General features: G+C 33.8%; 2 protein-coding genes and 1 long non-coding RNA gene across 5 annotated transcripts; 1 reads left to right on the top strand and 2 right to left on the bottom strand.

Annotated features, from left to right (window-relative positions):
* Positions 1-407: 407 nt before the first annotated feature.
* On the bottom strand, positions 408-6,522 carry LOC114756209 (mitogen-activated protein kinase kinase kinase 1). 2 transcript variants are annotated; one of them, XM_028945143.1, is made up of 9 exons: positions 5,462-6,522; positions 4,671-4,679; positions 4,406-4,490; positions 4,251-4,313; positions 3,490-3,647; positions 2,677-2,749; positions 2,322-2,381; positions 1,898-2,008; positions 408-1,652 (listed from the first exon to the last, which is right to left on the bottom strand). In XM_028945143.1, exons 1-9 carry the CDS (start codon positions 6,232-6,234, stop codon positions 1,440-1,442), a joined length of 1,545 nt encoding a protein of 514 aa, XP_028800976.1. In that variant the 5' UTR covers positions 6,235-6,522; the 3' UTR covers positions 408-1,439. The 2 variants fall into 2 exon arrangements, with proteins under 2 accessions (XP_028800976.1, XP_028800977.1); XM_028945144.1 differs by lacking the exon at positions 4,671-4,679.
* Positions 6,523-13,903: 7,381 nt separating this feature from the next.
* On the bottom strand, positions 13,904-18,472 carry LOC114756211 (probable WRKY transcription factor 9). Of its 2 annotated transcripts, none has more exons than XM_028945146.1 (5): positions 18,159-18,472; positions 17,540-17,686; positions 17,105-17,443; positions 15,665-15,778; positions 13,904-14,701 (listed from the first exon to the last, which is right to left on the bottom strand). In XM_028945146.1, the coding sequence occupies exons 1-5, from the start codon at positions 18,432-18,434 to the stop codon at positions 14,141-14,143; spliced, it is 1,437 nt and encodes a 478-aa protein (XP_028800979.1). In that variant the 5' UTR covers positions 18,435-18,472; the 3' UTR covers positions 13,904-14,140. The 2 variants fall into 2 exon arrangements, with proteins under 2 accessions (XP_028800979.1, XP_028800978.1); XM_028945145.1 differs by having other exon boundaries at positions 17,105-17,458.
* Positions 18,473-23,748: 5,276 nt separating this feature from the next.
* On the top strand, positions 23,749-24,406 carry LOC114756212 (uncharacterized). The gene is made up of 3 exons (XR_003741421.1): positions 23,749-23,915; positions 24,001-24,091; positions 24,191-24,406. It is a non-coding gene; the product is annotated as an uncharacterized LOC114756212 (long non-coding RNA).
* The last annotated feature ends 584 nt before the right edge of the window (positions 24,407-24,990 follow it).

Genomic DNA, 24,990 nt, shown 5'->3' on the forward strand with positions numbered 1-24,990 from the left:
ATGTACACTAATTTTGATTTTGGCCCTTAAGTTTTCTAACCATATGTTTTGGTTCCTTAAAAGGTAAAATAGTCTAAATGTGAATTAATATTTTAAATAGAAAGAAACTTAAAAAACCGAAACTTATGATTTGAAACTTAAAAGACCAAAATAAAAATAAAATCAAACTTGAGATTGAGGAACAAAAAATTATATTAAACCTATTTTTATTCTATCAAGGCTAATAATACAGAAACATTCACGTATTATCTTAAACATAAGAGATTTTATATATTATTTTATTCTATTCCCATTTCACGCCTTTTATTAAATAATCTGTTATAATCCATTCCAATGTACATAACATATCATTCGAGCATGTGAAGGCATGTGATGAATATTGATGTACCCATGAGGACAGTACATATGCAACAAAAAAGAGAGTCATCTTAATATAATTCCGGATCATGAGATTTCAGAGCAGCAAAAGCTTCCAGTTTTGAACCATTTTTTGCTGGGGGGAAAAAAAATTAAACATTTACATACCAGTAGACTAAGGAAAAAGTAATTCATATGATGCATTCTAAAAGAGATCATGAATATGTAGATAAGATGTGAGCCTTATCCACAATTCCTTTTGTGTTATCCTCTCTTTGTGAACTTATGAATGTAGAGAATCCAATTGTGAGCTCATGCCGACCACAACAATGGCTGCAGTTGAGAGCTTGTCTAAATTCTCTTGTAAATTTTCCAGTTCTCTCATGGATGACCTGCCTTTGACTAAAACTAGGCATAGATCAGTTGAGGATTTTAGGCATTTGAGGGCTGCCTGAGTCAGTCACAAGAGCCATTCATGAGGTGAAATTTTTTCTTTTCTTGGACCTACCTTCCTCGGCAAGGGACCAAGCCTTGGGGATTCAGATGACAATTGCCAGCGGATTGAGATGACGCTTACCAACGGATTGAGGATTGTCGGTGAAAACTCTGGTGGCTTTCAGCATGTTTATTGAATTTCTGTTACATTCCTATTATGAGCACAAGTCCAGAAGGTAAACCCATCCCAAAGTACTAGCCTGTTGGGTGAGAGATCCTAACCACATTTCACTTATGAGGTTCCCCGATGTGAGACGTGCAATGCACTCCTGTTTGAGATCAGCTCTACTTCATGACACTTCACTCAGCCTATGGCCAGTCAAAATCCTCAGTTAATATCAGCCTTTAGTGAAAGCGCCAATGTCACAAGCATAAGTCCAAAGAAAGAATCAATCCCAAAAAACTAGTTTATTGGGTGAAAGAGCCTCTTGAACTTATATATCACACTTCACTTGTGAGACTCTTCAGTTTGGGACTCGTAACAATTCCATAATACAAAGCCTGAAATGAGTGTCTCCTTGATTGAATGATAAGTAGAAAGACTTTCTTAGTGAACGCCAACATGCTTGATTGAGATTTGAGAACCTTCAAGACCGAAAATCATTAACAAGTGGAGGAGCAGGAATTATTGGAGGCAAGAATTTTCTTTTTACAAATTTATGTTCCAACAATATAGCTGCGGTTGGCCGTTTTTCAGGGTTAACTTGTATGCATCTTTGAATAAAATCTCGAGCATCTTTCGATATTGATTCAGGAATTGGTGGAGGTTCGCCCCTGCCAATCCGAAATAATGCTTGCATCTGTCATAACAGGGACAAAATTTACATATCAGCTAGTTATTTACTTTTAACATAAAGTGAATAGTCCAAGAAGCTAACTTCACCACAAGTATGAATCAAAACTTAAAAAAGAAATTTGAGGGCACGGCAAGGTGAAGGCAATAGAGGAAGAATCATGTTTCTGTTACGAGAATCAAGGAAAACTAGGAGAAGACAACACTATATGATCGAAGGAAACCAAGGGAAAAAAAAAAAAAACAACATACCCCTTCCAATTCAGAGTAAGGAGACTGTCGAGTCAACATCTCCAAAACTGTACATCCTAGGCTCCATATATCGGCTGCCGGACCATAGCCGCGGCTCTTTAAATTTACAACCTGGAATCAAAATCAGTGTCGATCGAGTTAAATGTAGGCAAGACCCAATGTAAAATCCACATAATGCATTCCAGAAATTTCAAGCACGAAATTGTAAATCTTCCCTATATGAAATTACTAGAAGTATATTCTTCAGTAGGATAATTTACTGCGAATTGAAATTTATATTTACAACATATTAGAACTTCAGCATGCGTGGGGGTAAGATTGAACTATAAATTAACATTGAAATTAAAATAATTAAATGATCTCATTTTAGTTTATCTATCAGAAGAAATCATATCAAATAAATGAAGCAAGAACAGAGCCAAACCTCAGGGGCCATCCAGTAAGGGGAGCCTTTGCTTGATCTAAGGTCATTAAACTTAGTTGCCTGTGATGATGAAACGAAACAACTTTAAGCATTAAAGACCATCCGAAATTTCCACATAGGGAAAAATTAGACTCTAGAAGAATTCTCTCAGTGTTTGCCATTAACTTGTCTAATAAAAATGGTGTTTTTGAAATATCCAAGGAAAAAACTCATCAGTCAATTTTACTGGAAAAATTCCTACCAAACCACTAAAAAATTTCATACTCAAGTATAATTTAAACCAAAGGAAAAGAAAGAAAAACAAAACAAAACAGAGGATAAAAGGAGAAATTCAATTTTTCCCAGAAAAGGGTACCTTTGCCAATCCAAAATCTGCAAGCTTTACTGATCCGCTTGCATCAACCAATATATTAGCACACTTGATGTCCCTTAAATTGAAAAATCAGATATGAAACTTTAGAATGTAGCAAAACCACGTAAAATTGAGATATTTTAGATATCTATTTCCAAGTAAAGCATTCAACTTTCGTCTAAGGAGTGTTCCCAAGTTCCAGAGAATGGGCCTTAACTATAGAATGATTCCCCAAAAGCCAGGAGAACAAACAAAATCTGATTGGCTGGTATCTTTTTATAGTTAAAAGTCAAGCATTTTCACTCTTCAAAAAAGCATTTCTATGATAGCTGCTTCCTACTAGATGAGAAGTTAGATTTCATCTGTAAGGAAACATATCATCATATGGCTTCTTACCAATCTCCTTAATACAACTATCTTCAAACACAGATTTCCTAAACAAATTTTAGAAGAAAAGCCATTTAATTGATAAGAACAAAAGGGGAACAAACTCCACACCTTAAATTGGTCAAGTTTGATGATACAATTTATGAATTACAAAACACTACAGATACTATATAATTATTGCTCAGTGTCATCATTACATCTAGAGAAATATTAGTTGTAAGGAAGCCATAATCATATAAAACCATGGACCGAGATATTAAATTCTGTAGCTTCAAATAGCGTTTTATTCTTCAGGAACTGTTAAAGTAACCTTTTGCTACAACATAAAGATGCGAAATGAACATCCATTCAATCTTCTCCGCAGAACAACAATAGACCTAGACAAAAGAGAATCTATTATGATCAATTCAATAATTTTGCTTGAGTTACCTGTGAACCACATTACAATCATGAAGATACTTCAAGCCACTTAAAATCTGCCGTGTGTATGCAGAAACTTGAGAATCCCTTAAATGATACTTTCGATAGAGATTTGCCAAGGACCCTTTTGTTAAAAGCTCAAGGAAGATATATAGCTTACTTTCATCCTAATGAAGACAGCTTATAATCAGCATACTAAACGAGAGCATAAATGAAACATTTCAGCTGCAATGTCCGTTAAGTAACATAACCAAGCATTAAAAACTTCTGGGAGAAGGCCACAGTAAAATCAGCCTGTACCCTATTTACCAAGAAAACTTGACTAAGATAATCAGAAATAGAATAGCCAATCATTCAGGGGAAATTTTCAGGCCAAAGAAAAATCATCATTGATGGAATTTGACATGTTTAGTCCGATGAACGCTCGCTTCAGTCAAACATTAGAAGGAAAAAAGTGCAGGATTAAAAGCTGATATAGCAAACATTGCAGAATGTCTTCCCTATTTGCAATTCAAAATGACAAAAAGATGAGGAAAATTGTAGAACTGAAAAAGTCACTAAGTGTGGATTTCCTGTTCAAAATTTGGAGACAAAAAAGCTCATAAAATGGTCTTACACCGCAACATTTTCAAATAAAGGCATTGTTTTCACAGTCCACATTTTTTGTATTTGGTTGGGGAATTGGGACATCGGTTGAGAGAAAGTTTATTTCTGTTATCATGTATTGCTTATAACATCTGAGAAGAAAAGCCAACTGATAATCAGAATACCTTATCTGAGCCAAGATATCGAACTATGTTCTCATGTTCAAACCGACTCAAGAGAGATATTTCCTGAAAAGATGGGAACAAAATATTCTCATTGTAAATATTAAATAAGGAAAAACTTTATAGTAAGCTATGATGAGAAGATTAGGCCTTTTCACCTGCTGAAGTTGGAAAATGCTCTGTTTGCCCTGACTTCCTTCATCCAGCAAAGAAACCTCCTTCACAGCAAAGAAGAACCCATCACTGTAGAAAAAGAAAATGCATACGTTACCTCTGTCAAGCAATAAATTGAGGAGGTTATAATACTAGAAATTGAAAATAGCTTAATAAAAATACACTTCCATTTTATCATGCTTAGACAACAGGGCTAGCCTCCCATGACACGAACTAGTCATAAACAGGCCAAAGAAATGTAGTCTGCACCTGCTCACACTGACCCACAAGTTAAACAAGTAAACCTATGAGCAGGTAGAGCAGTATGACTCTCTTTCTATATAAATAAGCGCACACAATGCTTCACAAAACATGTCATCACTCCCATGTAACCTAGAAATAAATAAATATATATTGTGATTTTTGAATACTCCAGATGGGAGTACTGACTTGCACAGTGAAGCATTTTGTGTGCCCATTTATAAGCATGAATTAGGTTGTATACAAATACTGGTACTAATTGTTAAGACCAGCTCACTAATGATCACACGCCCTCAATGTTCCAACAATAACCATCCCAAAAAATACTCACGAGAGGACAAGCCTCACTTCCTCAGCCCTCTACTGCAATTTTCCATGATGAATAAAAAATCACCATCCTCATAAGGAATATACTGAAATGCGGCACACTAACAAAGTTCTCCTTATAGAAGGCAAATCAAATACTTCCCCTATATTGACAAACAAGAGAAGCACCTTTTCATCATAGTTAATTACTTTCCAAGCAATATAAGCCATGGTGATTTAGATAATAGGGGTGGTTTAATTGGAAAGGCCAAATCTACAGGAAGTCTTGTCCTGTACCATAACAATTTCAATGCAATATTTTCATCCCATTTTCCAAGTAATTATGAAAATCCTAGTAGCATATCCAACACCTTCGGTTGCTTTAATTAGAAACGCATCAACATATGTTTAATGTAAATTAATTTAAACAATCAGGTGGTTTTCCTTGAAATGTAAAGTGTGAATTGAAAGGTGACGGAGAAAAGTATACTCACCTCGTAAAGCCTTCATAAACCGTACCAAATGACCCCTTTCCCAGAATCTCTCCCTTTTGCCAACAGGAGAAAGCGCATCTAAATGACCCATATGGTGAGACGTTAAGAACTGACTCATCAACCACACCAGTACCCTTATCACCACCACCACCATCTTCATCTCCGTCAACAGCCTCCTCATTTCCTTTAGGGACCCTCACTTCATCTTCGCCAGTAGACCTAATGCGTCTAACTTGAATTGGAAAATCAGTAACCCTGTTAGCGATTGGCCGCCGCACCATCCCCGGCGGCGGAGGCAATAGAACAGAAGGCCTAACACTTTTGATTACTCTACCACCATCCTGATTGGACCCCAAAGCATTCGAATTAGAATAAGCAACAGTAATCTTCCTCTCCATCCCAGCTTGCAATTTCTTACCTTTTAGCTCTATATCACTATTAATTTCAACCCGGCGTTGAAATTCAGCAGGAATTTGAATTTCATCTCGTGCTTTTTCAATCAGTGGGTTACTATCACTATGGATAGAGCGAGCCTCTCGGGCTCTCCATTCTGCAGTTGGGATTTCAAAGTCTTCGGGTCCAGAAAGTCCTAAACCGCGAAAAAGAAGGTCAACCTCATCGTCGAAGCCCTTTAACCTGTAGCTGGTTTGGCGTAAAAGGTCAAGAGAAGCGACTTCGTCGTATGAGGTGGTGGGAGCTTGGTAATCTATGTTCTTCATGGCGTTTCGGCGCTCAAGCTTGGTCTGCAAGGGCTTCCGGCGCTTGGCGTCCATTGCTGGAAACTTTCTGAAGCTGTGAAGTGAAGCTGACAAGTTTATTTGAATGTCTTGAAATCAGGGATGAGGAAGACGTCAATGACGGCGTCGCGGGAATGCCGTTGGATTTGTGCCACGTGGCAAGCACGAGACGAGAAGAAGGGGTCCTCGCGTGGCGCCAAGATGGACCAAGCCGTTGCCCTCCTTGGCGCGGCTTCTCACCACTCCACTGACGTTTCCATCCACTGCGTCTCCACTTCGACTCTACAATAATTGTTTGTAACAGACGATAAAACACAAACTGAAATGGATCATCGTGGATGGCTATGAAACTGAATTCCAAACTTAAAGAAAAGCAAGAGGCGGAGCACACGCTCTTATGGGGTGATAGATACATATGTAGGGCCCACAAAATATCACCAGTAAAAATGTATTTTCTTCTAAAACAAAATTTATAAATAATCAAATGTTACCATTTTACATAATCAAATTATCTTTTTATTAGAAAATTGAAAGGTAAAATAATATATCATGTTAAGAATTTAATGGTGTCACTTGTGATATATAAATAGAATAAAAAACTTTCTTGCTTTATAAATAAAACTAGAGAAGTAGTTTATGTAAATTAAAAATTTAATGATATGATGCATAAATAGAACCAAAAATTTTCTTTCACTTTGCTTTGTATGAAAGGTAAAATAGTATATTCACTTTGAAACTTTAATAATGTGATATATATAACTGGAACGAAAAATTTTTTTACTTTACATTATGAATAAGATTAAAAAATAATTTATATAAGATAAAATAGTATATTCATATTAAAAATTTAACAATGTAATATATAAATACGACAAAAAAATTTGTCACTTTGTTTTATAAATAAGATAAAAAAAGTAGAAGTTTATATGGTGTTTTAAAAAGGATGATTTTATTGCTAGAAAAAAAAGGATAATTTTATTATGTAATATAAATAAATTTTGTTTCGGAATAAAAATATTTTGTACCGGTGATATTTTGTTGAGCCCACATGTGTATCCATATCATCCCCAGGAGCCTCTTGCTTCTTTTTAATTAATTTTAAAATGTAATTTTATAGCCACTCATAATAATCCATTTCACTTGCGTTTGTCGTGGAGCCAAAGTGGAGGCTCAATGGATGGGACCTCAGTGGAGAGAAACCGCGCCCTTGCCTTGCCCCCTTGCGCTCTCTCCTGTTGTGTTTTAGCGGTTTTAAGTTTTATATTTTTAAAATTTAAAATATGTTTCTTTTACATTCCATTTATTTCAAAATTAATAATCATGAAATCATAGCAAAATATTTAATTCATTTAATTTAATTTAATCAATTTAATGAGTGAGAAATTAGTTTCTCCATTCCCCGCCCTGAGATGCTCTCTAAAATTTTTCCTTAATTTTTTTAGTGGATTAAAGCTATCTTAGGATTTTTTCTTTTCCCGGAAAAGTCCTTCATTGAAAGTAGGATTGTGTTACTAATGGGAGTTGGGCCTAGCAGAAAGGGTTAGTCCCTCACAATGTAGCGAACCAAGGTTCGAATCCTTGCTGGGAGAGCTGCCCATATTTAGTGCTCGATAGTATCTCGAATAGGATTGTCTCTAATAAGAGGATACCTATGTTTTAGCACACAAAAAAAGTAGGATTGTGTTTTTTGGGGAAAAGAAGGATTTTTTACTTTATGTGCGGAAAAAAAAAAGAGTCCCACATTTTATTTACTGAGTTTAATTTAAGGAAATTTTAGGAAGAAGCTTAATTGTGTTTTAAAGATAAATGATAATTTTTTTTAAAAATGTTAAGGGATAATTAATCCACAGCTCCTTATAGTTTCAACTAATTTTGAATGAGGTCCTTATAGTTTTTTTTTCTTTTTATTAGGTCCTTATACTTTCACTTGTATTTAATTAGTTCCTTGTATTTATTTTTCTTTTTATCAAATCCTTATAAGTTCACCTTATTTTTAATTAAGACCCTGAATTTTTTATTCTTTATTTTATAAATTCTAATAGTACTATTATATAAACATAAAATAGCATATATTATTTAATATTAGTTTATAAACAATAATATTCTAAAGATATTGAATTATTATAATGATTTTAATTTTTCAGCAAAAAAATTAATTGTTCTAAAAAAATTTCCTGAATTAATTAATTCTCTTACTTTTTTATTACATAATTATTAATTTAATTTAATTATTAATATTTTATATTGCAGTATTAATCTATTTAATTAAACTTATATTTAATTAATAAATAAAAATTAAAACTACATGGACCTGATTAAAAATTTAGTGAAATTATAAGGACTTAATTAAAAGAAAAATAAATACAAGGGCCTAATTAAAAAAAAGTAAAAGTATAAGGACTTGATAAAAAGAAAAAAAACTATGGGGACCTGATTCAAAATTCGTTGAAACTATAAGAACTTGCAAATTAATTAACCCAAATGTTAATAAATCTCTTAGATCTATAAAATTCACACTTTATTTGATTAAAATCAACGGTATAGATAGAAAACAAAGTCAAAAACACATGTTCTCCGTTATATATATATATATATATATATATATATATATATTCATATTAGGTTTGAATAGTTCTTGCATCTTACAAGTTGCAAAATCTGCGTAGTTTGAATATGGTACTGACCCCAAAAAAAAAAAAGGAACACGCCCTAGAAAGGAGGATAATAAAACCACAATTAAAAAGTAAATATTTTAATATGAACTCAATCATTATTCGCATTTTTTTTGCCAACATCATAATTTTTATGTTTAGACCATAGTCCTTAATGTAGAACATAATTATTGAATTGATTTTAATTTAAATATAAGACTCGTTTCTTATATTTATTAATTTTTCTAAATTATTCTTATTAATACTATATCAACTATAACCAAGTAGAAAAGAAAGAAAGGATATTAAGAAAAATGATTATGGTATTTTAAGAAAAATATATCATATTTCTTGTAATTAACTAACTTATCTAACGTTTGTAATATAATCAAATTAGTTTAATAAATCTTATATCAAGGAAAGAAAAAAATATTAACTTGACATCCCGATATCCATGTTTACAAGTTGACGGTAGAAAAGACATTGAAGTGTGAAGATTTTTGAGACTTTTTCACGACCTTATGATCAAATTTTATACCTCTGGAGTAGCTAAATATATATTTGGTTATTTAACTATATACAAAATTTTAATTTGATTTCTTAATTTTAAAAACTATATTTTTAGCCTTTTAATAATAAAATTATTAAGCTTAAATGATTTTTTTTTGTAAGAATCATGGCTATTTTAAAAATATTAAACTTAATATCTTAGTTTTTGAAGATTTTTTATCAACATTTAAGATTTCAATATCATTATTTTTTTGGTTAAAAAAGTAAAAATATACCTTTTAAAATTAAGAAATGAAATCAAAATTTTATATAAATTAAATTAAAAAATTAAACCTATATTTTAGCCATATTAAGTTGATCCATTCCAATAGCAGTGGTTCATACTTCGTTTCTCTCTCTCCGGTGTCCAGGAAGCAGTTCGCCTTTTGTTTTCTCTGCTCGAGGCTTCATATGTGCAGTGTCAATGCTGGTTTTATTTTTATTTTTTTTTAATTTTCATTCTGTCATGCGTATTTGGTTGTTTCCGGTATGTTCTCTCTCTCTCGCGACGTATAGGATTTCCATATTTGTTTTTTGAGAAAATTATACTAAGGTCTTACAGAAGACAATTAATTTTAAAAAAGTCTTTGGAAATCTAGAAATGATTCTGAAGTCTTCAGGAATCTGTGTATAATTAATTATAATTGTGAAATTACTTATTTGCCCTTATTAATTTTATTGCAAGTTATTCATTTACAACCTCAACAGTGGCTATTGATAACCCGAGAAGAAGTGGTTGACAACCTCGACAGTGCTCCTAACAACTCACTCTCTGAGATGTCAGGGGCATTGCTAAGGTTGTTAACCACTTCTTCTCGGGCTGTCAACAGTCACTATTGATGTTGTAAATGAATTACATTGGGTTCAAATTAATAGGGGTAAATAGGTGATTTCACAATTACAATTAATTACACACAGGTACCTGGGGACTTAGGAATCATTTCGGGATTTCCAGGGACTTTTTGAAATTAATTGTCTTCTGTGAGATTTGAGTGTAATTTTCTCTTGTTTTTTGCCCCCTAACCGCAAAGGACTAAAGTTCAATTATATGAAAATTAAAATGGGGTGATATAGGGCCTATTTGTTTCTGTTTTTTGTTTTCTTATTCTCAAAACAATTTTATAAAATTGTTTTTAAAGACAAGTTTTAGAAACAAAAAAAAATGTTCAGAAAATAATTTTAAAAAAATCACATTTGAAAAAAAATATATAAAAAATTACACTTTGACAAGTGGTAATTATCACCGATAGTGATAAGTAGTAGGTAGTAGAGGAGAAAAAAAGAAAATTTCTCTAATTTTTCAAAACCAAAAAAATAGAAAACACAAAAACAAAAACAAAAAAACTTGTAAAAGTTATTTTGGTTTTTTAGTTTTTAGAAACATTTTTTTGTTTTTTTTGTTTTTTAAAACAATCAACTAAAAACAAATTGCCAAACATGTTTTTTTATTTTTCTGTTTTTAAAAACAAAAAATTGTTTTCAAAACAAGAAACCAAACAAGCCCATAGTTTCCATGTTTTCTTTTTCTTTTTCTTTTTAATTCCCTTTTGTATAATTCAGAATATCCTCATATAATTGTGGCTTTGAAATTGATATCTGTCAGACTGAGAGCGTTAAAGTTAGAGTCCCCAACAAGTGTGTTTCTTGATATTTGAACTTGTGTTCTCTTCTTTATAAGGGTGAGACTGGTTTACCATTTTTTTTGTACAAAAAAATTTAGATGAGTTAGGTACTAGGGACTCACTAGGCCAAAGTCTATTTCTCGACTCAAAGAGTATTTACATAGGTACCTACAAATCACCTACTAACAAGGTCCTCATATCTACTGTGCTTGTGGGTTAGGAGTCAATTTTTTATCAACAGGATTAATGCTTGTTAGTACCGGTTTATCATTTCAACTAACACTTTGATTTAGTTATCATACTTATGTTTGTTAGTCTTTTTTTGTTTTTCTTTGGGTACAGAAGAAAGGTACTCCCTTACAGAATCCTTGTCCATCGGAGGCCTCAAACTCGCTAGACAACTACCAAAATCACCAGACTGGGCCATACCCATCTCTGCCATAGCATTCGCAACCTTGTTGCAAGCTCTTGGAACATACTGCAGCTGAACTTCCCAATTGAAGTTCAACATATCGCAAATCCTGAGGAAAATAAGACTGCAATTTGTGCGCTCTTCCATTCAGCCAAGTTGTTCAATTAAAACCTTTGCATCAGTCTCAATTTTGAGTTTCTTGAAACCAAAATCCCACGCCATATTGATACCCTTATAAACTGCCCATTCCTCAGCTTCTGAAGCACTGTAGTTGCCAATTTCATAGCAGAACCCAGCAATCCAAACACCAGAATGATCCCTAAAGGTGCCACCATAACCAGCCTTTGCAGTAACCTTAGACATAGCACCATCAACATTGAGTTTAATCCAATCAATGGGTGGAGGAGTCCAGATGCATGATCTACCAGAGAGATCATTGGTTAAAATATGATCCTGTTCAGAATCAAAGGTAAATTTTCTCCAACAATTCAAAATATTGTATAACGGATTCGGAGGTCTATTCATATAGAATTAATTATTTCTCCATATCCAAAATTTTCGCGCAGCAACACCACAAGTAAAGTCCAATCTATCTACAGTGTTCTTCCCCATATTTGTTTTAAGATTCATGGAGAACCAGTCTGTCAAAGAAGCAATGAAAAAATCAGAGATGCACCTGGGATTAAGATGTAACCAGAAAGACTTTGCATGGTGGCAGTCTATGCAGTCTCTTAAGATATATGAATGGTATCCTCTATTTCATCATTGCAGAAATTGCAAAGCGAGGAAGCCTTGAGACCATCTACTTCTCCACCAATTAGATGGGAGTCTATCACCAATTAGCAATTTCCAAGTCAACTTCATCCCATACGCCTTGTTGACAGCAGGGAGACTTTGAATCCTAAACCACCATAGGATTTGGGTTGAGTAATTTGATGCCAACCCACAGGATGGTAAGAATGTCTATTTTGTTTGTCACCCCAAATGAAGTTTCTTTGGAGTTTCTCTACTTCATGACAGATTTTCTTTAGCACAAGAACAACTTGCATTGGATAGAGGGATAGAAGATAACACTGATTTCGCCAAGGTAATTCTCCCTTCCAAAGACGAGCTATGAGCCTTCTAAATTAGGGATGAAAATAGGTCAAGCTCCTATCAGGAGCCCACAATCTTGCCTGATTTGGACCTGATATGGCGTGACCTGTTTAGCAAACAAGTCAGGCCTAAGGCCTATTTAGAGGCCTTTTAAAGTAAATACGTTAGGCTTTTAAATTAAAGCTTGACCTAAAAGCCTCAGGCCTGACCTAATTAATTTTTTTAAATTTATTTTATTAATATATATTAAAATTTATAGGCTTCTGAGTGTACCAAAAGCTTATATTTGTGCAGGCTTTAGTAGGTTCAAAGTCTATTTATGGTTTTTCAAGATTTAAACACCAAATTTAAGTAGGTCTTTGAAAAGATTTTAGGCCTACTAGGCCTTTTGAAGGCTTAGGCCTAAGTCTCAAAAAAGATTTAAGTAGGCCTATTAGGACTTTATGTTCCTATCATAGGCTCGAGCCTATTTGGTCAAAACTTGGCTTGACTTGAATTGTTTCCATCCTTCAAAGTTTATAATATTCTTATATATCATATGTAAATTAATGTTGCATGCATTGCAAGTACTTTTGACTGCAATTTGGATTATGTGAAATGATATATCTTAAATGGTTTTTTAAGAATTAAATTTTCATGAAACTTATTATATAAACATTTGAGAAAAAAATATTGTGAAACAAAAAAAATTGAGATTTCTTCCAAAAATGCTTTCAGCAAAAACACATTGAATCTGAATTTTGAATCTCGGAAAAGTTTGAAGAGAATTGTTGAATTTTGAGAAGGTGATTTCGGCAATTACTTTGAAAAATGGGATAAGCTAAACAGCGAGGGAGAGATATATGTGTGTGTGGGTGTATATCTTCATGTATATCACTATTGAAATTTATCATCTGGCAACACTAGGTGGTAATTAAGAAGCTGCCTAATCATTCAAGAAAAGAAATCCATACAGATGCAACTTTGGTTTATTCTATATTTGGTCATAAATATAAAATCCACTTACTGGATCTTATATTTAAGACAGGAGGCAATATCATTCTCTGATCCCCTCAAAAGAGAGTCTTCTTCAACTCTTGAGGGGTCTTCAAAATATGCATCTCTTTGCATTCTCGCATTAATTGGCTTCCAAGCTCTTTTTGTCCTCATGGTTGGCTCCACTTTTGCACCAAGCCACCAACACACACACACACACACACATATGTGTACGTACGAGACATATTGTTATTTATATATTTATAACTTTTCTCCATGTTATTTGAAGTGACTTGGTTGCCTCACCATCATAAAGATCTTTGGTTTCTAAACACCGTTGTGTGCCATGAAATCATAAAATAATGAAAAATGAATCGTATAAAGAGGAAATCAATTAGCTATCCAGGAATGAGTACAGTACACGAAAAGATCTACACAACACAACAGATTTGCAGTATCTTCACACTTCACTTAGCTTCAATTACTTGCATACGTAAAGTAATTAAAACTTTCTTCATATATTAAGCCTATATACGTATATGTATGTAAATTAAAAAAATATAGGAAAAAGTAATTTCAAGGGGGAAAAAACAAAAGAAACAAATGAATCAGAATAATATCCTCCTCCATGCTTAATCTTACAACTGGGTCTTCCCTTTTGGTGATGATGAGAGGGACTCTAAGATCCATCTGTTACTGCTGCTACTACCAGAGCTTCTTCCATTATTAATATTATTGCCAGCACCAACAAAAGAAGCCGTCGACAACGTTGTCCCCGCTGAAGGATTATTATCATTATTATTATTAGTAACAGTACTATGATTGATGTCTTTGTTATTAATAATGGATGTTATCGCAGCCGCCACAGCAACCCTAAACTTAGGATCTGAAGCAATCGCAGAAACACTGTGATTATTTTCTTGTACAGAACTGGGAAAACTATTGGTTGTGTTTGGTGTCCAAGAAAATCTGGGCTGTGATGATGATGAAGAAGATAAGGGGGTTGAAGTTAGATCAAGGATGAGTCCTTTGGAAGGGTCAATATTAGGGTTTGGTGATGGGAGAAAGGTATTATTGTTATTGTAATGAGCTGCATAAGCAGTGGAAGCCATGGCTGTGGCACCTACGGGAAGAGGATGGTTGTGTGTTCCTTCGTACGTTGTTATTAGAATGGACATGTCCTCTAAGCATCTCTGCACCTGAGAGACAAAAGTATTAATATGAATCATATTCAAAAATTTGTTGTCGTCAAAGAATAATCATATTAAAGAACAGTGAAGATTGAAAACCAGTGTGAACACTTGATATAATAGCGTAAGCCACCTAACAACTCTTGGTGTGTAATATATATATATATATATATATATAAATATATATAAAACACGACATATATTCAAATGCCCAACAAGTGTCTATATATATGAAACACTGCATTGACAAAAGAATGAAACAACCCACTTGTCACACTTGAATGGGGTTTTAAGCTTGAGTTTGACATTGACATGCTTGTGTGTATTTAAATTGTATAAGATTATAAAATACTCTTCCGGTCATAAACGTAATGCTCATTTTATAATATAAATTACACTATAAAATAAATTTTATATTTAAAACCAGAGGAGCAAAATAATAAAACTTGAAAAGCAACATATTCTAGTCAAGTTTCACACCTGATTTGTTGGGAAAAAGTAAGCTAATTATAAATATTTTATTGAAAAAAAAATCTTTTCCTTTAGTTTTTTTATGGCTTTTTTCTTGGAAAACTTACTCCAAATAACTTATCCTTTTTTATATATATATAAATGAATGATATTAAGAAAATAGAAGTCTTGCATGTTACAAGAAGGTAGTGAACCAATAAAATTACTAAAGAAATATAACCCCAAAATTACTAAAGAAACTAAAAAACAAGCTTAAAAGACAACTTTAATGTCCAAAAGAGAGAGAGCATGAAGTATATTGATAAGATATCCAAATAACTTGTCAAAAATAAGCCTTTTCCAACGCATATCTAGCTCAAATTATGCCAACAACTTTCTCATGTTTATTCTAACTTATATCACTTTTTTCAAAAGAAAATTAAACAAATTAAATGGGTAGTCATATATATAAACTTTCGAATCCAAACAAGTTAATGTTAAATTAGGTACTACTATTAGTACCTGTTTTCTGACGGGACAGCCAGGGGCAAAAGTGCAACGATAATAGGCACGAGGACATGGATTTCCTTTGGAAATTTTTTGTCCATATTTTCTCCATTGGCACCCATCATTCATCTGCATATATAATCAACAATTGTTCTCAATTCTTTGTTTTATGGTCACTTTTCAAATCACAAAGCTCTCTGAGAAACAAAATACCCTGGATACACGTACATGAAATATATGTAACTATATAGTTGATGGGACTTGAGAAAAATATATAATCTCCTGATCCTATTTATAAGTTACTCCTGACATGATTCATATAGGCTAAAACTCAGCAATGTTTCAATTTTTTCCTGTTTAATATACATTATCTATACTTTATATGAGAATAAAGTCAACATCATCATCATCATAATAATAATAATAATAATAAATGAAAGGTAAAATTGTATATTTATACAAAAAACTCTCTCTTTGTCCTATAAATATTATAAAAAAAATATCTTCTCTTCATTGTATAAATAGGATAAGAGCTTAGGAGTATAACGATAGACTTCACTTATTACGTAATTAAGACTCATTACTATATTTATGTTTTTTTGAGACACTGTGATTCAGTACTTTTTTTTAAAATTAATATTGTGTTTGGTTTGAGCTTTTTGAAGAAGAGAGGAAGGTAATTGCTCTAAAAGATGAGATTTTAGGAGAAAATGCTTTTAATTGAAATACTTTTGGACATTATTATCCTTATAATAGAATTTAATTAAATTTTTAAATTGTCCTTGAAATCTCTCTCACCCCTTGCTTTTCATTTAAATCCATCCCCTTCCCCTTTGTTGAACCACACAAGGAAAGCATACTATATTTGTAATCCCTATTTTTTTTTTGTGTTCAATTATCTTGACTACATATGTGTTGCCTTAAAAATACATCCACACACTTCGTCATCTTCTTAACATACTATATTTTTTCCCAACATCTACTGATCATCTCCTTAACATGCATATTGTTATATACTTAAATTTAATGTCAATATCTGAATTTGTTGATGTAAAATATTTTAATCAATAATGTAACTCAATCAAATTTAAAAAGTATATTTTTATACCTCAAAACATTTGAAAAGCCATAGAGGCAAAAGGCTTTATGTTTTGTCTTGAGTAAAACATCTAACCCCAATCCCTTTCTAGGTGCCCAAACTTTCTATATATTAAACTTCACCTATGAAATAAGATCCACCATTATATTGATCTCTTTTCAGGTTACCAAGAATTTTGGGTTAAATAATGTACACTATTGTGTATATATAGTACTACCTCCAGTCCTAATTATAAAATCTTATTTACAGACTACAATGAGGTTTTATAATTAGAATCGAAGATAGTATACAAGAAAGATATAGGCGAAAAAATGGGGATGTGTAGAAACGAATGAAATGTATATAGATATACTTACAGTGGCTGCTGCACATCTGGCTCTAACAGAAACCCTAGCCTTCCTATTTGGAGACGAAGAAGAAGAAGCAACATGAGCATTACTGAGACCAGAAGCTGGCGACTCGTGATGAATATTAGTCCGAGGTATTTTGTTTTGCACTGATGATAATGTTCCAAAGCTACTTGTCATCAATTCTAAGAATTCCTTCTTCTTAGACTCCTGTCCTTCCCTTTTAGCTTCATCATCTTCCGCTTCACTTGTCTGTAACCTCAGTGATAATCCCAATCCAATCTTCTTTATATGATCATTCTCATCACTGCCAACAGGATTTCCACTGTTTTGAAGTGGCAGAGAGATCTGATGATCAGGATCCTAAAAGAGATTATTCCAAATTAAGATAAGAATTATAATGTAGAGAGAGAGAGAGAGATTAACTGATATTTTTATTTATACCTTATTGTGTTTGCTGTGGTTCTGCTGGATGATTGCGAGTTTCATCTGAAGATCGTAGAAGTCTTTCATGGTTTGTTCCACTACTTTCTTTAAAACTTTGTTTTCTTCTTTCATGCGATCTGTCTCCACTTGTAGCACACTTAACTCCTACATATAGTTATCCAAAAAAAAAAAAAACACCTAAATTATTAAAATTATGCACTTGAATTAAACACAGGCAATTAAACGTCGCCGTACTGACATTAGGTCTATTGTCTGTGTAAGCATAATTGATATGGTAAGAATAGTTAAGCCCCTAATTAAGATCCTCAAAACTAGAGGTTTAATTTTGAGTAATTAAAGAAGGATCCCAAACGATAAATCAAAATTCTTTCCGGCTAATATTATCAACAACGAGAAGTTCATCGGTGAAATTAGATTCATGGATGAATCGAAGCCATGGTAAAGATCTTTAAATACATTGTTAACTAAATGGACTGGTTCAATAATTAACAGTTATAGATTTTGGATTAACAGTTAGATCTCGATCTATTACATAATTCCCAAGAATGTAATGATGAGGTTTTCTTCTGTGCAATGAACAAATTAAAGAAAGAAGTGTATGTGTGTATATATATACCTCTCTTGCTTTAGTGTTCTGTACCATTGATCCATTATTATCATCTTCTTCTGGTACTCGTTCTTCTGTCTGATTTTGTGCAGCTGTGGCGGCTTCATGATGAGGAGCTTCTTGTTCGTCAACCTTCACTGCTTTTGCCAATATTTCTTCCTTATCGTCATCTTCTTCTACCTTCTTCTGATCTGCTCCTTGGTGTTCTTCACTATGATGATTAATCTTCAAAGAGAGATCCATTTTCTGCATCTTTTTGTCTTCTTCTTCCTCTGATCTACCCATTTAATTCTTTGCAGAATCTGTCTGCTGATCTCTCTCTCTCTCTCGTGTTGTGTGATATATACATATACATATACATATATATATATATATTTGTGTGTGCCACTTCTCTGTGGCAGCACCAAAGTCAAATCCTTCGTCTCATAATTAAACACGTATTCTTCTTCTTGGACATATTGGGACGCATCTTAAGTTTGACTTTAACTAATTTAATTATTTAACTGTCAATTTTTATCTATCTGCAGTATATACTATTCAATCTTAGTTCTTTAAGTTATTTTTGGTCAATAATTTCTGTCGACAGATGTAAATATTAGGGGTCTGTGGGCACTGGCTGATACTTTTTAATATAATTCATTAATTGATACCAAATTAACTAATTAATTAAGTATAGTAATTATAATTTCTATTAACCCTAGCTAGATGCCTCCTAGCAAGGCTTAATTAGTCATTAGCCAATTTTTTTAATAATGGGTCATAGCTAATCTTTTATTATTGTATTCCTCCAATAATAAATATAAGACTCATTTTGTAGTGTAATTTACACTATAAAACGGGTCTTATATTTAGGACCGGAAGAGTACTTTCTAATTTAGAAACAAAAGGCACTTAATTAATTCAGCTGCGAACTCTCTCTATGTATTTTTGTTTCTCTTTTAAAACTTTAATTTATGAGTAATTTTGATCAAATTGTGAAAGATTTAAACTGAATTATTTTTAATAAAGATCAGAAATCAAAAATTAAGTTGGGATATTTAAATTAAAATATAAATTATCAACCAAAAAAATAAAAGTATAGGAGGGGTAAGATGAGAAAAGTCAATTTATACAACCTGAAAAAATGAGGCGCAGCCAGCAAGCAAACCTCAGCTGTTGTTGACATTAGTTATATCTATCGGTTAGGACTTGGTTATTGTGGATGTAATTTTGAATAGTACAAGTTACCCTTTAATTTGAAAATAATCTTTTAAAAAAATATTATTGATTATACTAAAGAAATAAGTCTAGCGAATAGTTGGAAAAATTTTAATTCCAATATAAAAATAATGATTTTTTTTAAAATTTAAAAGTTTTAAAATCTTTTTAATGTTTTCAGAGGGTCCTTAAAAAAAATTTTCTTTATATTTTAGGGAATAGAAAACATTCATTTTTCGTTCAAATACAAAAAATAAGTAAAAAGGTAATCACTATGCTGATCTCAACAAAATGCTCCCTATAATTATCAATTATGCAAAGGGAAAAAATTGTTTCCCCATGTTTTAAAAAAAGTTAGTTATCCATATTATGTACGAAATTGAATTGTTTTTCTAATAATATTATGGTTATTTATTGCAACAATTTTAACTACTCATCTCTTATAATTTTAAATGAGGAAGATCATTAGAATCGGCCATCAATTGTATTAAAACTAGATTATTAGTTTTCGCTTATAATTAAAAAGGATAATTAATATACAGGTCCTTATAATTTTTTTATCAGATCCTTATACTCTCACATGTTTTTAATTAAGTCTTTGTAATATTTTTTTCTTTTTATCATGTCCTTATTGTTTTACTTTATTTTTAATTAGATCCTTGTAGTTTTTATTCTTTATTCTAGGGGTGTTCATAGTGCCCGCATGCCCGGAGTGCCCGCCCGAGCCCGGGAAAAAAATGCCCGGCCCAGCCCGAAAAACTGTAGCCCAAACAAAAAAAGAACACTTTTGGGCAGGGCCCAACACGGGCAGGGCCGGGCGGCGGGCAGGGTACCCTGCCCTGCCCGTTTGGCCTTGCCCGGAAGTTTTTGTTTTGTTTTTTTTTTTCACTTCCACTCTCCACGGCACTGAGGCACTGACTCCACTCTCCACTGAGGCACTGACTCCACTCCATCAGTCCGCCTTTCATCACTCGGTCACTCCATCAGAATAACCCTACCCATTTACCCAACGCGGCAAGTCGGCGACGGCAACACGGTTACTCCCCCCCACTTTCAGTTCTGAGTCGCTCCGACGCTCCCCTGCCTGTCGGTCTCGGAGACTCGGACTCTCGGTCTCTCCCCTGCCTCTCGGTCTCGGTCGCTCCCTCCCAGTGCAGTCTCCCACCTCCGCGTGCTGTGACTGCTCACTGCTGTCTCTGATTCGAAGACTGCAGCTCGCCGAATACTCCAGCTCAACGAGTCGTTGCTCGCCTGGATCTTGCCTCTCGCCGAGTAGTCTCTCCCAGTCTCCCACCTCACCTTGCTGTCTCTCCGATCTGAAGCTCATCGAGTAGTCTCTCGGTATCTCTCGGTCGCTGTCTCTTCAATCTCAAGCTCGCCGAATACTCCAGCTCAACGCCTCAACCACCATCACGTCTCTCGGTCACTCGTTGCTCCACGGCTCCAATCTCCACTCGGTGAGTTGCGACAGCACGGATTCCTTTCTCCAGTCTCCACACATGTCTCTGTAACATATGATTGTATTTGATTCTGGTTTGATTCAGTCGCCTGATTGTGCCATTTGATTCTGCTTGGATTATTTCTGATTTTCTGTTTCACAATTCATATAATGCTGTTTCTATGGAGGTGCATGAGATATTCAGATTCAACATCTAATGCTGTGTTTTGTAATTGTATCTACAAGCTCATGCCTGCCGTGTCTATTCAAAAAAAACAATTCATGTAATGCCATGTTCGTTTTAGTTTGTAAGAATTTGAGATGACTCAATTATGGTTCTGCTGCTTCAGTGCTTCTACCGTGGAATGAGTGGCAGAGTATTTGGTCATTGCTCGATTTTAGTTTCCAAGCATTGCTCGATTTTAGTGGCAGAGTATTTTAGTTTCCAAGTATTTGGTCATTGCTTCTACCGTGTCTATTCAAAAATAATTCATGTAGTTACTGCCATGTTCGTTTTAGTTTCCAAGCATTGCTCGATTTTTTTTTTAATAATTCGTTTTAGTATTTGGAATAGCAGAATCATTTTAAATGAATCAATTAAATCAAATGGTATATCGTGAGCTGTAGTTTATATCAGTATTATTGTATCAATTCAAATTTCTTGCCATGATTCATTTCTCACATTATTTCTTCAGTCTCCACTTGTGTTTGTATGATATAATGCTATTTGATTCTGCTCCTATTCATTTAAAATTTCTTGCTATTGGTTCAATCATATGATATTGCAGCTGCAATGGACGATGAAACTTCTATTACATCACCATCCCCGGTTGTTGGTGGAAGGTCTCAAGCTGCTTCAGCCCCTCTTCAAACACCAATCTCTATTGGACCTAATCAAACACCAAATCCTAATAGACCTAGTGAAGTTGCTGCCCTTAGCCCTATTGTCCCTATTCAACCTCCATCTCATCCTGTCCTCCCTCCCCTTGCTCCCTCTCCTACCCCTACTCCCCCACAAACAAATTCTGTCACACCGGAAACAAGTATTGATGAAAGGGGTACAAAGAGAAAGGCAAGAGAAACTAAGCACACATCAGAGGTTTGGGAATATTTTGTTAGATTGCCAATAGAAGAAACTAATGGAGTTCACTTAGCAGCTTGCAAGTATTGTCATACTACTTATAAAGCTGATCCAAACTGTCATGGGACAAATTCTTTATTAAGGCATATCCCAAAATGTTCAAAGAATCCTCATAAAGCCACTACAGATAAAAAGCAATCTATGTTAACTCTTTTGTCGGGCAAGACTAGTGGCCAAGGAAGATCTTTAGTTACACATGTATATGATGAGAAGCGATGTAGAAGAGCTTTAGCTGAATTTATTATCTGTGATGAGCAACCATTTAGAATTGTGGAGAAGCCTGCATTTAAGAAATTGTTGAATGAGTTTGAACCTCGCTTTCCAATCCCATCAAGAACAACAATTGGAAGAGATGTGTGGCAATTATATCTTGGAGAAATTAAAGTATTGAAGAAATTTTTGAAACAGAGTACTAAACGTGTTTGTCTCACCATAGATTGCTGGACATCAAATCAGAATTTCAATTACCTATGCTTGACAGCACATTTTGTTGATGATGAATGGAAGCTTCACAAAAGAATTCTCAGTTTTGTTATGATTGAAAATCATAGAGGTGATACTATAGGGAGGACCATTGAGCAATGCTTGTTAGATTGGGAGATTGAGAAAGTGTTCACTATCACTGTGGATAATGCCTCAGCTAATGACTCAGCTTTGGGATATCTTAAGAGACGTTTGAGGAGTTGGAAGGGCTTACTTTGTGATGGTGATTATCTACAATTAAGATGTTGTGCACATGTCCTAAATTTAGTGGTCAATGAAGGTATTAAAGAAATGAAAGACAGCTTTGAAGCCATTCGAAATGCTGTGAGATATGTTCGTTCTTCTCCTTCACGCTTCCTAAGATTCAAAGCTTGGGCTAAAGCTGAAAAAATAGACACTAAAAGTCTTGTTTGCCTTGATGTATCCACTCGATGGAATTCAACATACTTAATGTTAGAAGCTGCAATGAAGTTTCAAAAAGTGTTTGAGCGAATGCGTGATGAAGATGATGACTATATTTCGTACTTCAGCTCAAACACTTCAAGCTTTAGGCGTGAGCGTGGGGCTTCTAGTTCTGCTAGGCGTGAGCAAGATAGCTTTTCTGGTCTTGTTACTGATGATTGGAATAATGCTCGGATCTTCATCAAATTCTTAAAGGTCTTCTATGACATAACATTGAAATTTTCAAGCTCCCTTTCTGTATCGGCAAATGAATGTTTCCACCAGATTGCTCAGGTTCAGAAAATGCTGCAAAGAAATATCACAAATAATGCTAATAGCTTCTTGAGAGAAATGAGCATTAGCATGCAGGTGAAGTATGACAAGTATTGGGGTCAAGCAGACAATATGAATCCATTGCTTTTTGTTGCTGTCATTTTGGACCCTCGGTATAAACTAGCATATGTAAATCATATGTTTGATCTTCTTTATGCTGATCCTGAAGTATGCTTGATTATGAAGGAGAGGGTTAAAGATTGCTTGTATCGGTTGTTTAATGAGTACTCTGCTGGGGTTTCTATTGACTCAGGGACTACCTCCACAAGCACAGCAGGTGCAACATCATTGCCTTCTTTTGATGATGATGATGATGATGGTGAAGAGGATCCAGGTCATAAGTGGTTAGAATCTATGAAACAAAGAACCTCAACAGATCCTCAAACTGAGTTAGATAGATATATAACAACTGACTCGAGAGATGAAATCCCTTCTGCAGCTGAGTTTGACATATTGTTATGGTGGAAAGCTAATTCAGAAAAATATAGAATTCTCTCACACATGGCACGAGATGTATTGGCTATGCCAGTTTCTACAGTGGCTTCTGAGTCTGCCTTTAGCACTGGAGGACGTGTGGTTGATCATTATAGAAGCTCTTTATCTTCTAAGATGACAGAAGCACTAATTTGTAGCCAAAATTGGCTACAACCAGGGCTATCAATGTCTGAATTTGTTGACAAGCTTCGGGAGTTTGATAATTTTGATGAAACAGAACATGTCCTTCAACTTGCTAGTAATTTTTTTTGCCCCCAAATCTCAATAACTCATATTTTACTTCATAATTTGTAATGTCATTGTTCTTTGATTTTTTGTCCTAGATTCTGCTACACCTGGAGCTGGAGGGGAGAATTTAATGGCTATTGGTAATTGAAGGGTCATTTTATAAACATGACTAGTTAAGCTGGCAAGGTGAATCAGTGCTTCCTTTAAAATCTAGAAGTATATTTTTTTTTATTGTTTACTTTGTAATGTATTAAACTTTGTTATTTTTATTTGTATTTTTTTCAGGTGTTCCATCCTTTTTGGGAAATTATGGAGATTGATGCAAACTGTTCAATTTTCTAGGCTCCAATTACAATATTGAATCTTGTTTTGAATGGATTATTGATGTTATTCAATTGGATATTTGTTAAGACTTATTTTGGACTATTTCTGAATGATTTTGGTGTGTTAAAATGTAGAATTATGTAATGTGATTTTCAGATATGGATGGAGTTGTTTTTTTTTAATGATTTGAGCAGGACATCGGTTTTTGGGCAATGAAGCCCGCCCTGCCCCGCCCTGCCCATGCCCTGCCCAAAATGGTTAGGGCTTCTACGGGCAGGGCTGGGCACCGGGCTGCATTTTGTGGCCCGCACATAGTTCGGGCTGGGCATCGAGCAAGGGTCGAGCCCTGCCCAGCCCTGCCCACGTGCACCCCTACTTTATTCTATGAATAATAATATTCTATAAATAATAAATTATTATAACAATCTTATGTTAATATTCTTTTAAATTTTTAGTTAAACATATATATTATTTATTTTTTAATTCTAATTTTTATAATTCTAAAATTCAAATTATTATAATAAAATTTTCTAAAATTAGAATATAATTATAAATAATTTACAGTTAAGTATTATTGATTATTCTGATTAATTATTAATTACTAAATGATTATATTAATTATTTTGTCCTATTATATGATTATTATTTAAAAATGAAATTAATTTTAGTGAATAAAGTTAATAAATAAGTTTTTTAAAAGTACAAAGGACCTAATTAAAAAATAAGTAAAACTACAAGGACCTAATAAAAAGAAAAAATGG

This window comes from Neltuma alba, unplaced genomic scaffold (assembly GCF_004799145.2).
Source record: "Neltuma alba isolate B1F8T4 unplaced genomic scaffold, ASM479914v2 tig00010376_pilon, whole genome shotgun sequence".
Lineage (NCBI taxonomy): Eukaryota > Viridiplantae > Streptophyta > Magnoliopsida > Fabales > Fabaceae > Neltuma > Neltuma alba.

Coding starts and splice junctions, on each gene's coding strand:
- LOC114756209 (XM_028945143.1), bottom strand. CDS start 6,234: ATGGACGCCAAGCGCCGGAAGCCCTTGCAGACCAAGCTTGAGCGCCGA. Junction 4,314..4,405: donor GCATTTTCCAACTTCAGCAG/GTGAAAAGGCCT, acceptor CCATCTTTTCAG/GAAATATCTCTCTTGAGTCG. Junction 3,648..4,250: donor GATATCTTGGCTCAGATAAG/GTATTCTGATTA, acceptor TGTCTTCATTAG/GATGAAAGTAAGCTATATAT.
- LOC114756211 (XM_028945145.1), bottom strand. CDS start 18,434: ATGGGTAGATCAGAGGAAGAAGAAGACAAAAAGATGCAGAAAATGGAT. Junction 15,779..17,104: donor CCAGATGTGCAGCAGCCACT/GTAAGTATATCT, acceptor TTATATATGCAG/ATGAATGATGGGTGCCAATG. Junction 14,702..15,664: donor GCTGTCCCGTCAGAAAACAG/GTACTAATAGTA, acceptor TTTGTCTCTCAG/GTGCAGAGATGCTTAGAGGA.